The sequence below is a fragment of the Mus caroli genome, unplaced genomic scaffold, assembly GCF_978045245.1.
Source record: "Mus caroli unplaced genomic scaffold, Mus_caroli_1 scaffold_6, whole genome shotgun sequence".
NCBI classification, from domain to species: Eukaryota; Metazoa; Chordata; class Mammalia; order Rodentia; family Muridae; genus Mus; species Mus caroli.
The window spans coordinates 151,177,163-151,193,914 of NW_028227261.1; the positions used below are offsets into that span (position 1 = coordinate 151,177,163).

Below are 16,752 nucleotides of genomic sequence, written 5' to 3' on the forward strand. Positions count from 1 at the left end.
CAATTAGATGTTGTTTTGATAAGACTTGCCTTGGTCATGATGTCTGTTCACAGCAGTAAATCCCTGACTAAGACTGAAGTATTGTACTGGCTAGTTTTGTGTCAACTTGACACAGCTGGAGTTATCACAGAGAAAGGAGCTTCAGTTGAGGAAATGCCTCCATGAGATCCAGCTGTAAGGCATTTTCTCAATTAGTGATCAAGGGTGAAAGGCCCCTTGTGGGTGGTACCATCTCTGGGCTGGTAGTCTTGGGTTCTATAAGAGAACAGGCTGAGCAAGTCAGGGGAAGGAAGCCAGTAAAGAACATCCCTCCATGGCTTCTGCATCAGCTCCTGCTTTCTGACCTGCTTGAGTTCCAGTCCTGACTTCCTTTGGTGATGAACAAATCATACCAAAACAATTTGGTATGGAAGAGTAAGCTGAATAAACCCTTTTCTCCCCAACTGCTTCTTGGTCATGATGTTTGTGCGGGAATAGAAACCCTGACTAAGACACAGAGGCTGAATGGGGGAAGAGCTTTCAGGGAACGGCCCAGTCAGGAGGTCCACTAAGAGCCCCAAGCAGGTGGGCAGTGTGCAGGTGAAGGAGAATCACTGTTGCCCAGGAGCTGAAAAGGTATGGGCTTGGAACTTGTAGTGGGACCCACAGATTGGTGGTCCTGAATCAGAAATGCAGAAAGCTCACTGCCATAACAGTGCCTAGCTGAAAGTTAATGGTGGAAGAGGTGAAGATCTGGCTTTGCACGAGGCCAGGAAAGATTTTTACCAGGAACGTGTGACAGAGGTGTGTGTTTGCAGAAAGAAGGGACTATGAGGATGGAGGAAGTGTTGGCACCGATAATGTGTGAGGGAGCAACACTAAAACAAAATGAGAACTTTGGAGACACAGCAGGACCAAAGGTCCAATGAGCATTTCTTACTGCCCAGGGCCCAGTGAGGATTAAGGCAGAGTCCTGGAGGTCAGGAAGGAAGACACAGGACTGAATTTGAAGGTGAGGATTGCTGGGAACAATGGGAGATGTGCTTAGAGACAGTGCTCTGTGTCACAGTGAGGGAAGCGTCCAGGGACCCCAGGACGACTGCAGCAAGCACAGTCTGAGGGTGAGGGCTTCAAGGGAGTTAGGGCTCTGGGGATAAAGCAAAGGGTGTACAGTCAGCAAAAGGATCACACCAAGTAGGAACGTACCGAGAAAACTTGAGCTAAGAAACACGTGTGCACTAGTAGACGTATCATCTTAAAGGAACAAGGAGTTGGTATGACCCAGGAAATGACTTGGAGAAGCTGGAGAAATTTCTACCACCTACAAATCATAATTTTGTAGAGAAGAGTTCCTTCAGCATGTTAATTCCAGAATCAAGGTGTGTGCTCAGTGCCAAGGGAAAGGCCCAGAAAGGCCCTGACTTAGGCCAAGAGAGGAAAAACCACCTGTACCGCTGTGCATCTGTCCCCGCTTGCTGCAGTTTCAGCCAGTTCATTTATAGCTTTTCACTCTTCCTGGTGTTCTTTATGCCACAAGGAATGTGATACAAAGCCACTCTTTGTTTTCTCTAACAGTCCAGATACTCACATTCTATTTCCTTCTTCTCTTGCTTTTGTTTGACTGATTAGGCAAGTTTTGTGCAGGGAAATAAACACACAGAAGATGAGGAACATGAAAATGCTTTGTTCACACCTGAGCCTCAGACAACCTTCAAGGTGACACACATTCTTCCAGTCACCAATTCAGAGCTATGTGAAGCAAGACAGGTGTGCTCTAATTTAAGGGTCAATAAAATGACTCAGCAAGTTTTTACCCAGCACCTCTTCTATGCACTGATGATACGAACACAAACAAGAACTCACTGAAATATATTGTACATGTTATGGAAGAAATGCTCAGAGGTGACTATCGAGAGCCACGGAGCAGGCAGGAGGGGAAATGGCTCAGGTGGGAGGACAGATGTTAGCAAGAATGTGGGCATGAGGCAAAGGACAGTACCTCCCCTGAAGGACAATTTGGGAAAGGTGCTGAGCTCAGGCAGCATTTGTGAGCTGCAGAGCTGAGGAGGAGGAGGAGGGTGCTGTGGACTACTGCTCCAGGTCCAGTTGGACCTCACGGAGAAGAGCTGTCAGGCATGGAAGGTGGTGAGATACAGACAGTGTGCAGACTTAGAAAGATGAGTAATAGAGGGTCACAGAAGGGTACTGCCAGGGGTCATGGAGAGGGCAATGGGGAAGCTGGCTCTGGAAGTGCTTTTGGTTTTCCAACAGTGTGAATGGACTTAATGCTGCTGAATGTGCTGAATATGGCTAAACTGGTGCATTTGATGCTATGTATATTTTAACCACAATTGTGTATGTGTCTGATGTGTATGGGGACAGGGCATGGACATGCCATACAACACATGTAGAGGTCACAGGGAAAGCACAGGTGTCCTTGCCTTCCACCCCAGCTTTACATGGGACTGGGAGATTTGAACTCATTCTTCCTGCTTGTGTGGCAAACGATGTACATACCAAGCTATCTTCAAGCTCCTATTTAACCACGATATTTGAAAATCAAAGAATAGGAAAGAAAAGAGAATGAAGGAAGAGGATGAGAGAGGGCCGAGGGAGAAGAAAAACCCCTCTAGTTGGCCTGCCTACTCAGTGAAACTTGGAAAGAAGGAAGCTGAGGAGAGAGGAGAAAGAAGAGCTGTCAGCCAGTTCCCTGTCTGAGATTTATGGGTGCTGGCCAAGTTTTAGGTCAGCTTGACACAAGCCAGTGTCTTTTGGAAAGAGAGAACCTGAATTGAAGAAGTGTTCCCATCAGATTGGCCTGTAGGCAAGCCTGTGGGCCACTTTTAAAATTAGTGATTGATGAAAGAGGGTCCAGCTCACTCTGGGCAATGCCACCACTGGTTAGGCAATTCTGGAGTATAAGAGAGCAGACTGAGCAAACCATGAGGAGCAAGCCAATAAGCAGCACCCCTCCATGGGCTCTGCCTCAGCTCCTGCCTCCAGATTCCTGGAAGTAGGAGCCCCAGGACTAAAGGAGTCATGTAGAGCAGCTGATGCTTGGCACTATGTGGCAGATTCAGAGTCCCTGATGAAATCCCAGGAGAAGCTATTGGTATAGGTGTAACCCACTTGCAGTGAAGACCCCAGCATCTTGGAGATGCTGTACCATGGGACAACAACCAATGACAGCAGCAGCTATGGAGTGGAGCTGGCTTAAGTCTAGCTGTGTGTGCTGCAGAAGAAGTTCTGCTGCCTAAGTCCTTTAGAGTTCGGAAGAGTATGAGTTGGTATCAGATATCAAACACTGAACTTCTTATATCATTGAATTCTGCTTTATTTTGATTTGACTGTAACTATGCAGATGGTCTTGCGTGTATAAGAAAGCAGGGTGAGCAAGCTATGGGGAGTAAGCCAGAAAGCAGTGTTCCTCTGTGGCCTCTGCTTCTGTTTCTGCCTCCAGTTCCTATTCTTGTTTTCCTCAGTGATGAAGACTAGACACATACTTGCAAGCATAAGATAAGATAAAATAAACCCTTTCCTTCCCAGATTGCTTTTGTTTATGATGTTTCATCATAGCAGTCTAAACCCCAACTAAAGCAACTTGTTTACTGGGTTGTTTAATATTTAATGACCTTGTTGTTTAATTTAAAAAAAAACACATAATTATATTCATTTGTAGGTATAAAGCGATAGTTCATTATATGTATGCGATGTGTGATGATCAAGTCGAGCCCATCAGCATGCCAATCACCTCAAGTGCTTGAAGACAAAAGCCATACATTCTCAAAGTGTAAACTGAAAGTGACTTCATGGCTGTGGAGAGTAGTATGCCAGCTGCAGAAACTGGAGAGCACAGGGGAGATGGGGAAAGAAGGACATAGGCAGGCTGTTGTGGTGTGTCAGGTGCTGGGTTCAGATTGTTGTCTCAGAAATGGCAGTAAAGTCCAGAAAGAATGTTCCAGAGGGAAATGCAGAACTCAGGAATGCCCCACACCTCCCACACTCTCACTACACCTCAAGGATATCCAAGAGAAACAAGATGACTTCAGGTTAAACATTTAAGTCAAATGGTCCTTAAACTGGGGTGAAGGCTACTTTCAGTGTCTCCACTTTCCTGTACTTTCCAAAACCCTGGGGTCCCAGAGGCTACTTGCACAGATGTCTTGAGCACATGATGATCTGGGGTAGGGGAAGAATGCTCTGCTCTACAAAAGCCAACATGCTTTCTTGTTTGTTTGCTTGTTTATTATAAAGACCAATAATTAACTTGTCACTAACTAATTTCCATTTTTGCCTTCCTAAGACTTAATATAAGCCTACTTAAGAAATGAAAATTATACAGTTCCCTCTGTATAATTTCTGCACAAGCAGAAAGTACAGTGTGACCTAGGGAGAGTTATGAGGGAGTAGGTGAAGAAAGAGACCAGGAAGAACAGACAGGCAGAAACTAGGAGGAGAGAGGAAGTCTAGGAGTAGGGGAGAGAAACAGCCAAGAAGGACTTTCCCCAAACCAGTGCACTGAGAAGGCTCTAGCAAATTCTCCAAAGGGGAAGGCGAAGGCAAAGGCGCTTTTGCCTGGAAATGCAATGTAAGTTTCTTTGTTCTCAGTCATTCCCCCCTCCGTGGGGAGCTGGCTCTGTGGCCTTGCTTGCTCCACTGTATTCCTGCTCTCTCTTACCATCTCTGTACATCCCTCTCAGGTTCAACCTCCACCTCTTCATCCAGTCTCTTGAAACCCTATTTATGTCTGTCTACAGCCCAACCTCACAGAGCTCTTCAGTCCTACCCATCTTCCAAGTCTCAGACCCCATAATAGCAAAGCATCTGAAACCCAGGATGCCTGTAGCTCGTGCTACAGTATTCCAAAACTTATTGCTACTCCAGGGCTGGTGGTACCAGTCCCGCAGCTGCTCCGTGTAGACAACTGAGCATGTTCTTTATCTTCTATTGACCTCTGCCCCCAGACTCTAGTTCTTCCTGTATAATGCAGTCAGTTTTCTACCATTATAATAAGACACTAGAGGAAAGGTAAATTTAAAGCAACGAAGGCCCATTTAGTTTACAGATGGCCAGCTCAGGCAAGGGCTCCTCCTATTTCTTAGATAAGAACTGTCTCCTAATAAAATTCACATTTCGTTGACAGTGCTACTGAGAGGTATATGGACCATGAGGACCCATTTGTGAATTAATTGTTTTTCTTACCGCACTAGGGATGGAGGCCAGTACTGTGTCTAGTGGGCAAATACACTGCCATTGAGCCAAGTCCCTAGCCCTGAACTCACAATGGCTGTGCACTTCATTATTGGAAGATGAGGGAAACTTAGGAGGTGGGGACCTGGCTAGATGTCTCTGTGGGATATCTTTGAAGGACACCCTCAGGACCTTTCCTAACTCTCTTCCTCTGCTTCCTGGCAAGCATAAAATAAGCAAGTTTGCTCTGACAGGCACTCTCACCAGCATGGTGTTTTCTCTCACCACAGGCTCACAGCAACGAAACAAGCTGACCACGGACTGAAACGCCTGGCTAGAGTTCCCCCTTTTTTCTTTTGCGCACTTCTTTCAGATACTAGTAATGGTGGCAAATAGAAACCAGAGTGCAGGAGGGGCAGTCTTGTGATTCCCCAGGCAAATCCACTTCTTAAAGTGCTTGCATCTATACTCACTACCCACAGGCTCTTGGTATCCACAGTCAAATAGCACACACACCACGGACCTTCCTTTCTAATCATTTCTGTATCCAGCATGTCAAGGCCAGACTTGACAGCACATCCCTGTCACTCCCAGAGCAGTCACACCAAGTAGCCTGCCATGATTTCATGTCTCAGAAGCCAGCATGCTGTGGCGTCACCAGCAACCCACCTGGCTAGAGTTTTACATGGTTGTCATAGTGACTGCAAACACCATCTATTAATCACTAAGTACCAAAACATTACCGAAGAGAGCAAAACTGCCACAGGTCCAGGCGAGACCTTTGGCTGAGCACACTCGCTCATGTTGTTCACATATAGCTTTGAACCCTGGAGTTATCTACAAAATAGCTCACTGAGATTGACAGACACGGGCAGATTTCTTTAGCACCCAGATCCTGATCACTGGCATCTCTCATTTCACCACATGCTTCATTTGCAGTTCTCCTGCCCTCTTTTCTAGGCAGCAACTTCCTGGAGTCAAAGCTCACTTCTGCAGTCTGCAGCCCTTCCCAAGCTGATGGAGTGATCCTATCTCCAAAGCCAGCTCTCCTGCTCCACTGGATTCCAGCCTCCCTGTGTATAGTACTCTGAAAGCAACATAAGGTGCTTAATTAGACAGCCCTGGCCACATTCCTGGTGCTGAACCCTGTCCTCACACACTATGCACCTGCCTCCTGAGTGTGTTTTGCTCATCTCATTCTTAGCAAGGAGCCAGGCTGTGCTCCCTGCATGCTGTGCTCCCTGTTCACTGTGGGTGAAAGAGAGGAGAGAGACAGTCACGTGGAGAAGGTAAAAAGGGAGCCAATAAACCCCAAATAACGCTGCCCAGGGTTGACACAGCTGCTGTTTTTTTAAAGTGCTTTCAACCTCTGTTTTGAATGCATCTTTCTGGTGAGGACCCTCACTGGTCCCAAGCCACTCACTCCATTAAGTCTGGCCCCGTGGGATACCAAGACACATCTCAAAGAGGAAGCTGGATTGTGACTTATGGTCACACAAACTGGCAACTATCAACCTGGACAGAACAGTATCAAGATTTGAGGCCTATCTGACTCACAGGTTCTTTCTGGGACTAGGATGATTTCCAACCAGGTTCAAACAAAATAGACAGATGTGCGATCACACACCTTAATCCCAGCATTGGCAACTGGAAGCAGGGGTATTGAAAGTTTGAGGTCAGCTTAGGCTAAAGAGTTAGGCCCTTTCTCAAGAAGAAATAAAGAAATAAAACAATCAAACCCCGAAAACAAAACAACAAAACCAAAAGAAAACAAGACAAGGCTCCTTTGGCCGTACTCCTCAGCCGCATATTTTTAACTGAAAATTAAGTGTTGGTTTTTTTTTTCAATTTTTCCCCATAGAAGAAAACTGCTTATTATCCAGTTTTGCAATTCTGACATTGGCTCCAGTTTCACTTGTTCATTTTTGTAAGTTTTCATGTCCCAAGTGTTAAGTCACATTCTTAAAGTGAGTTTTGAATGGAACTCATTATTCAAACTGTATAAAGAGAAATGGGACCAAATTACAGTAAACCATATGGAGTGAATTCTAGTGTTCTAAAGTATGGAAGGGTAGCAACAGTTACCAGTCACGGATTGTGTCTATCAAAACAGGTAGGGCAGTGAGTTTTGAATGTCCACTGAGCTGGCTCAGCAGATAATGGTGCTTGCTGTCAACCCTGATAATTTGATTTGGACACAGGGACCCCACACAATGGAAGGAGAGAACAGAATCCTGTAGATTAGCCTTTGAACTTTATGGGTATGCACGTGCACAAACATGTACATACAATAAATTGTGTTCAATTTTTTCAAAGTTACACTGAACTGGGACAATAGCACATGCCTGTAATCCCAACACTTTTGGGGCAGAAGCGAAATGATGGTGAGTTGAGAGCATCCTGGGCTACACAGCCTGGTTCTGTCTCAAAAACAATGCACAAAAATAATCACACTGTACATTATAAATATGCACAATTATTTTTTTATCAATTTTTAAAATTTTGACAAGAGAACATTGCCATGCCTCAATCTGTCTACTAAAATAATATAATGTATTTATGTCCCTTTGTTTAGAACATGAAAATCATTAGTTATATTAATAATTAATGTTAACTATTAATATTAATAAAAATCATGAATAAAATAATTAATTATTAAAGAAAAGAGTGAAAGCTCATGTAGTGACAGTAGAAGAGAAGTTTCAGTGTCAGAATGTTAAAGCCGACACGGTGAAACACCTAACCGGGTGTTATTTACAGAACTGCAGTGGTGTGTCTTCTGTTTCACCAGACAAGGCAAGCACCAGTTACACAGGATTGCATGACCTGGGAGTCATGGTTCCCAAGCAACAATGGATACTGAGGCGTCTTGTCCTGATCACCATGGCCCCTTTATCTACAGTAGCTTTCCAATCCTAGTATTCTTTGGGAATTAATGAATGCCCACTTCATTGCTGATATTTCCCGCTGATATTACATGTCATTAAGTGGACATGCAAGTGCAAAGGCCGCAATAGAGAGGCACACATGAGAAACCCCAGAAAAGAGGAAAGACTAAGAAAGCGGAAATCACTGTGGTTTCCCAGCAGATGGACGAGCCAAGCCAGCTTCTAGAGGTTTCCACTTGCCTCCGAGCAAACTGTGTTTCTACTTCAGAGATGTTGATGCCAAGTAGCAAAATATGCTTTGCTTCACTGGGTCAGAAAGACAAAGGGATTGTATCTGACCACCTATGCTCCTTCAAATTTTGTACACTATTTTCTCCTCAGTTTTACAAGCATCTGTCTCAGGATGCTCCCAACTAATTTCAACTTCTTTTGCCAAGTAATTTTGCCAAGTAATTTTGCCAAGTAATTTCCGTCTATCACTTGGAATTTAGGTGAAGGCAATCTGCTCAGAAATGTCAAACGTCTGCTAAGGCACCACTTTCCTCTCGTAGCAAAGAAAAGCATGAAAGGGCAAGGAGAAAAGCTTGAGGAAATCTGTTCCAGTCAAAATCCCTTCATCTCTACCCAGTGAGCAGGAGGTATGTGCTCTTTGGGGAAGGGGGTGGGGCTGCTGGAGAGCACGGATTACACTTCTGCCCCATAAGACTTTTCAGAGCTTTCCTGAGACAGGAAGTGATGAAATCAGCTCTCACATGAATTGGTGGCCATGTGCATCATGGGTTTCCTGTCTCAACTGGATACCCAGGGAGAGTGCGAAAGAGAAAGCAGAGGAGAAGTAGGTCATGGGGAAGTCCCGATTCTGTCCCCTCATGCTTTTCCTTGTTCTTCTGAGGCTATGATTGTTAGCAGACCCATCTCCAGGCCTGATAACCAACCTTTGCTTTGGGCAGTAACAGTATCCATGGTGAACATTAATTTTCTCCACACTCGACCATATTTGACAATGGTAACAGGACAGAAGGACCATCGACATATTGTACACCCTGCTCACTGATTAAGTTAGGGCTCAAATACTAAGTAGATTCATCCAATTTCCACCCTAAGAAATAAGCTGGGGAAAAGATACAGGGTGCAAGCATGGATTAACTAAGTACTTGGCCACCAACTGTCTACTTAGATTAGTCTCATTAATATTCACTGTTCTCATGTGATTCACCACAGAAGATGGACAGAGTTAACTAGCGACAAGCGAAAAATTAAGAGAGGCCTTAAGAAGTATGGAGACTTTAAGAACAAACAACACATGAAAGACTAGACAACACATTGCATAATGCCACCAGAACCAGAACCCAGGGCTTCACAGTGGCAGCAGGAACATTGTAGAAGTCAGTGTGAAAGACTGTTTCCAGGGCTGATCCCACCACCTCAGTCTCAGCAGGAAGAGTCACAAGCAAATGGAACAAATAATAATGAAGGAGAGGAACCAGGTGCTTTCGCCAGGAACAGGGGAGAGTCTGGGTGAGGCTTGTGTGTCTAGCAAATATGAACTCAGAAGGAGCTAGAGCTTAGGTATGAGCTCAATGCCTTGGGGTGTAGCTGAGTAACAGACACAGACTTCGTATATACAGGTCCTGGGTTCAATTTATGAAGAAATAAAGGGAGAGAAGGAGGAAAAGGAGGGAGGGGGAGGGAAGGGGAGGAGTAAGGAGGAAGGGAAGGAAAGGAGGAAGGAAGGAGTGAGTGAATTTGTTCTAAGCCTGGATGCTCAGGCTATCCCTGACTGTTGCTGACTGTGACACTCTCAGTAATAGTGGTTTTCACATTTACCTTGACAATTCAGCAGGTTTCCCAGGGGCACCTCCCAGGAAAGATACCCTGGGACATGCAAATAAGAGCTCATCTGGCACAAGCTGGAAAGGACAGTGGCACCAACAGGATTTAGACTACTTAAAGTGAAATCCTGGAAATAGGCCTGGTATCCAGTGCATGGCCACAGTTAGAGCAGGCTCTGTGGATATTATGTCTGCAAACTACAAAATCTCAGAAATCAACTATTCCCTTGTCTTATAAGTCAGTGAAAACTACCCTTTATATGGTAGCCTCAAACACCCAGACTTAGACCTTAGAATTTCAGCTACAAGATAATGTTTAATCATACAAGATGTACAAAACCAAACACAGATACCCATGCAAAAGAAGAAAGACAGCCTTTCGATTCAGCATAAACCCTGCTGTGTGTAAAGTCTGAGGAGCAATGAGAACAAACTGACCCTCAGTCAGGATGAAGAGCAAGTCTGTGTAGGCCTCAGGTCACATGTGCCATGTCTCCTTATCCCTGACCATGGGACAAACCTTTACTGTGGTCCTCTAATCTCCAGCCTAGTAGGAAACCCTACATCCACTAAAGTAGAGGGCCCTTTATCTGTGTTCAGCGCAATAGACATTTATCAGACGTCTGCTTTCTTCACTTCCTGTTCTGCTAGCTTTGTGGGATCCATGGCTGCACCCAGCCATGTTGCCTTTACTGCAAGGCAGTCATCTTCAAACTATAGTCCTGAAAGTATAGAGCCCTGGAGTGGGACCCCAGAGCAGGGCCAGGATAGGAGTTAAGGATGGCAAAGAAGGCAGGGCCTCTGGTTCCTTCCCCTTCCTCGCTTCAAATGTACACTTCCTTACAGCACCAGGCACATATATAGCTTGGATTTCAGGCAATTTGCCTTGGCTTATAAGCATACTTCAGGAAGTATGTGACTCCAAAATAAACAGTTAACTCTTGAGTTAGTATTGGAAACATTACAAATGAAAGAATCTCCCACTCCTAAAGAGACAAACAATAAGGGCCTAAGAGGAAGAACAGGCAGGGAACACAGTTCTCCCTTCAAGAATCCCAGGACTCCAAAGGATCTGTACATTAGAGTCACACTTGATTAAACACATGCATGATTTAAAAGCTGCTGTACTTACACAATATGGATTTGCCTTTTCAAAATGCTAAACACCATTTCTATGAATTATAGGAAAGTAATCCAGAATAAAGAGGTTAACCTGCTTCACAGAATGTGATATACCAGCAGGTCTGAAGACAGGCAGACACACAGACATACACACGCTATTCTGGAACATTCGAGGGAGTTCCTTCTCCCAGGAAGAGACATTCTAACTGTAGAGCACACATCTACTGGGCTTTCTAATGCCTCACCTGCGCCGAGAAGTCAATGAGCTTGGGCAGCAGCACCTTGCCACCTTCATCACTCTTGAGGAAATCCAGCAAACTACCTGCAGACAGAGCCATGAAAGGTCAATGCAATGCAAGCACACGAGTAAAGGAAAATGCCATCAAGGGGCTTTAGGTGAAGTTCAGGAGTGGAGCGCTTATCTGGCATGTTCAAGACCCTAGGACTTATCTCCAGTACTGAGAAAGAAAACTGCCATTAGGGAGAAGACCCCATAAAATGATGGGCTTTGTAGTTCTAGATGGTTATAAAACCTTTTCCTGAGACTGGTCAAACTCAATCCCTTTCAGTCTGTTACGCTCAGGGTAGAGGGGAAGATGGTGGTATCTTTTATCTATAGCTATGTGAAATCATGTTTCAGAGAACTAATCAGCGTGTTAACAGCTGCAGCTGCCTGATCACTGCTTGGCTTGTTTGGGACAGAAAGACAGGAAGCATGTCTCATGGAAGGCCTTTCCCTTGCAGGCATCAGGCTAGGCTTGCTCTGACTTGTTCCAGCAAAAGTACAGACCTCAGAAGAAGCCTGAGGCTCTGGGAGAGCTGTTATACTGGAGACAAGTAGTTCCCTAAATACAGCTCTGACAGCAGCCCCCACCCACTTCCTCTGGTTTCATATCTATGAGACATTTTTCTCCCATAGAACGACAAGCACCTATCTCAGAGGCAGCTTTTACTTCTTATCATCAAGTCTTTGCAAAGTGGGCCATGTAGCTCTAAAGGAGTTTTTGTAAGGATGTAATCAAGGAGATTTAAGTTATACACTGTGGGGCTTGGCGGGTGCTAAGTGCTTAGTATCACAGAATAGCACTTAGTCCTTGGACACAGAAGTCACTGGCCAAAGTGATAGATAATAAGCACTCAATGAACCTTATTGTCATAAGGAAACACCACACTTATAAATGACAAAACACCTAGCCCTGAGTATGGCTTCTCAGTTATATCAACAAAAGCCATGCAGTTTTATTTATATTTTTAACAATCTGTCTGAGGTGGAGGACATGGCTCAATGAGAATGCACTTACCCAGGGTTGGGAAAAGCATAACACAAGACAGCACATGTCCCCTTCTGGGGAATGCTTTAAGTAAACGCTGTTCTGAAGAGCAACTACTAACAGATACTAAGTTCAAATATGTACCATCCATGCCTCTAATCTGCTGCTAATCGGACTTCCGATGTGTTAGCTCAATGCTACAGTGCTTGTCTACCATGAGTGAGGACCCAGGTATGATCGCCAGCATTAGAAACAATTACTAACACACTGGCTATCTCAGCACACTCTAATCTGACCTGCAGGAGCAATATTAATTTAGGATTATTACCTATGTTACGTTCTTCCCTACATTCATTTTTCCAAACACTTAAAAAAAAAGTGAGAGTTCTAAGTATCAGTACCAGACTGAAGGTGAAGGAAAAAAATCATGACTGATAGCCATTCCCAAAGGGCTAAGAAGCAAAGATGGCTGCTTAGAACTTCTTCCTGGGGGATTTAACCTCCAGGGGTTAAAAACCATTAACTAAATTTGTGTGCTGCATAAGCTCTCCACCTCATTCATTCACATCCTCAGACCCTAGATTAACAATTTAAAGCAACACTCAGAGATTTACATCATGCTGAAGAAGAAATCTCAGCCATTTTAGAATTGTGATTACTCAGATTTTAAGCATGGAAGAAAAATGCTGTCCCCAGGCTATGACTGTGAAATGACCTTTTTCTCTTACTTTCTAACTTTCCAGTACTGAGTATGCTTCCCATTAAAGCTGACTGTTCTCTGCTTTGGGACTTGCCTCCTTTAGGGGTACAGACTCGTGATGCCACTCACCCTTAGCCATGAACTCCGTGATGATGTAGATGGGCTCCTCTTTGGTGACCACAGCGTACAGCCGCACTAGCTTGTCATGCTGCAAGGTCTTCATGAGGTTGGCCTCTTCCAGGAATGCCTGCACAGACATGGTGCCGGGCTTGAGGGTCTTCACAGCCACCTTTGTGCTGTTGTTGTAGTAACCTGGGCAGACAAAAGAAAGCAGAGCGTGCTGGTCAAATGGAGAACTCAAGCACTGCACCTCCTAAATGCAGAGCTGGAGAGCTTATTTACAGACTGAGAAGGCTGAAGATAAAACACTCTGTGGTGTTAAATACCAAGGGCACAATGACTGGCAGGCATGTGGGAATTCTTCATACTCTTCCACAAAATGCTTAAAATTTACTGCAAAATCTAAAAGGTTTTGTAAAACAGTAGTTGTGAAAATTCTATATGCATTTTACCATGAGGAATAATATTTCCCTCCAGTTAATAAAATGTTATTCAAGGTAAAATAAACAAGAAAATTAAAACTTTACAATAAAAGTGTGTGTGTGTGTGTGTGTGTGTGTGTGTGTGTGTGAGGGGTTAGGCATGCAAGGGACAGTGTAAAAGAAAATATATCAACACACATTAAGTGCTGGATTTTATTAATGAAATAATGCAGACAATTTTATAAAGTGGATAAGTAGATGGTTTGGTTTGGTTTTGCTTAGATACTATGTAGCCTCGGTTGGCTTCAATCTGGTGCTCCTCCTGCCCCCATCTTCTGATCTCTGTGGTTTGAGTGTGGGTCTCCATGCCAGGCTTCTATCACCTTTATAATCAGGAAGAACTGTAGTACTTATAAAAGTTGCTTATATACACGCTTGAAAGTATAATATCCCAGGGCCAAATAAATATTTTCCAAGGTTTTCTAAGGCCTGGTCTTGGGAGATTGTCCACTGCTGAGAGCCAGGGATCACACCTGCTCACCTCTCCAGGAGCTCTTCGTGCAAGAAATCAGAACACACCCTCAGGAACATTGGCTCATGGAAACCCTTGAGCAATGCCAACTCTTTAATGTACTTTAAAAGTAAAGGTCTCACTACTTTGGAAACTGCTTCAATGAAGTGCCTAGGTTTAATGCATATTTTCTTAGGAAGCCCTTCTTTCTTTTCAGTAATTTGGAAAAGTAAAAATAAAAATAATAAGCAAAGTTCCCCTTTCTTTGTCTCTGTTTCCATAGTTCTCTTGGAAGTGTGGAAAAATGAGTTGAGAAGGGATGTTGAGTTGGTAGTACCCTAATGATATGCTGGGGTGTCACCTGGTGTGACAGGCCTTTGCAGCCACCCTCAGACAGTGGCCTGGGAGTGGGCAGACCCCTTCATAGGCTACTGAATCAGCTGGGGTAAGCAGCAGACTCAAACAACAGTGGCTTCCGGGTAACAGCATTTGGGGTGGCTTCTACTTAATTCTTTTTATCTTTTCCATTTTTATTAAAAATAACAATGAATATGCATATTCTCACAAAAGAAAGTATTATTACTATTTTTAAAGTATTTTCAAAAGGAGCAGAAAAAAAGCATTAATTTCTATGAATACCCTTAGCTGGTGATTTTCTGCTGGCCATTAAGAATGAGTTCTCTGGGTGGGAGTGTAGCTCAGTGGTAGTGTCTAATGCCCATATGTGAAGACCTGTGTTCCATCCCCAGCCTTGCAAAGAAAGGAGGGGGAGGAGAAGGAGAGGGAGAGGGGGAGAGAGAGGAGGCAGAGGCTGATCTCTATTAAAATATTTCCTTTTTATTATACTACATAACACAGTGTAATAAGATCAACAAGTGTAATTAAGACCATGTAGAAGAAACACGAAGAATGTAGTAGAAATAAGTTTTAAACTAACTGAAGACAGTGATAGAAAAGGTAACAAAAGCTACCTCCTAAACATCACAGAGTGCTAAATAAATTGTGTTGATGTGCCATTTTAATGTGAAAATGGTGCCTTTTTATGTACCTTAAGAGCAGTTTTATTGATCCCATTAATTAGCCTTTTAAATTATATTTGAGGGGCTCAGAGGTGATGAACGCCTGTGGTTTTTGCACAGGACCCAAGTTTGATTTCCAGCACCCACATGGAAGCTCACAACCATTTACTCAAGTTCCAGAGGCTCCAATGCTGTCTCAGGATCTCGGGGAGCATGAAGTCTGCATACAGAACACATGTATACATGTAGGCTAAACACTCACACATTCAATGAAACCAATAAATATATAAAAATGAATTACACTGAATCACAGACTCCATTATGAAATTTTTGTTAATTTATACAACAAGTCCTCAGTTATACGATATTATCAGTTATACTGGTAGCAAATGTAAGAAAATACAGTGTTAGAATAGGGAGGGAGTCAGAGGGTGAAGCAATTATTCTGCAAGTATGAAGACCTGAGTTTGGATCCCTATCACCCATTTAAAAGCTAGGCATAGCCCCGTAACTCCAGTGCTGATGGGACAGAGATAGGATTCCTAGAGCTCACTGACAGTTAGTTAGACTAGTTTAATGTGCAGGAATTCCCCTGACTCAATAAATAAGGTGGAGAGCAAAGAGGAAGATACCCAGTATCAACATCTGAACCCCCGCCCCCCTCCCACACACACACAGAGGGAAAGGCAGAGCATGAGAATATTTTCCATGACTTAAACAACTGACAAGGCACTAGTATCTCAAATCTGCGATTTCCACAAATCAGTTAAGTAGCAAAGCAGTAAGTGCTTGGGTGCACATTACAGTGGCTCAGATAACAAAAGGAAATCCATTGTATTAGTAATAAGAGAAATGCAAAAGAAACCCTCCAAATCAGCCTGCCTGACCCAAATCAAAACATGTGACAATGACTGTAGGTAAGTTCTGGGGAGTGAGTGAGGGATGGTATAGCAGCTCCCTCAGTCCCTGCCTTTGGTATTTTCCAGGTACCACTGAATGTTAACAGTTGAGCTTTGTGATAAAATCCCAAAGGTTGATGAAGTAGCCTCCTTCTGAGTCACCACAGGGGAGGTGCTACACTGGACCCATGCTGTGGGTACAAGTCCTCTGTTCAGGAGAAGGCATATTGTATATTGCTAGGAACAGGTGGAACTGAGACCTGTGGACAGTATTCATAGAGCAATGATTCATAAGTGGTCTTCCCTACATAATTCATAGGGATAGGTCCAGCTCTATTGTCCACAGGGGATTGATCTAGGCCCCTGGAGCATATGAAAATCCAAGGACTTCTTTCACATAAAACGGCGCAGTATTTGCATCCAACCTGTGCACATTTTCATGGATACTTTTAATCACCTCTAGGTAACTTAAGATGCCTTGTAAAATGCAAATGCTATGTACATAGTTGTTAGATTGTATTTATTAGGTATAAAGAAAAAAAAAACCCTGTACCTATTCAATATAAGTGCAACCCTCTCCCCAAATATTTTCTGTCCAACATTGATTGACCCCACACATATGGAGGCCTGACTGGCAAATCCATTACTCCTAGAAAAAAAATTCATGCATACTTGCACCACCAAAACTGCACTACGATCAGTGTTCACAACCCAGACTAACTCTGACTTCACCAGTGATTGTAAAACTGAATGAAGAAAATTCTGTATTTGTTGCATCACATACAAACAACACTATACA

General features: G+C 43.7%; 1 protein-coding gene across 2 annotated transcripts in view; it reads right to left on the reverse strand.

The window, feature by feature from the left end:
- Lyn (LYN proto-oncogene, Src family tyrosine kinase) overlaps window positions 1–16,752 on the reverse strand; it is a 126,109-nt gene that overhangs the window by 30,107 nt on the left and 79,250 nt on the right. For both annotated transcript variants that reach the window (XM_085839511.1, XM_085839510.1), the window contains exons 9-10: window positions 13,112–13,294; window positions 11,257–11,333 (exon numbers count right to left, since the gene is read on the reverse strand). In XM_085839511.1, coding sequence (XP_085695637.1) covers window positions 11,257–11,333; window positions 13,112–13,294 — 260 coding nt within the window. The remainder of the gene's footprint in view (window positions 1–11,256; window positions 11,334–13,111; window positions 13,295–16,752) is intronic.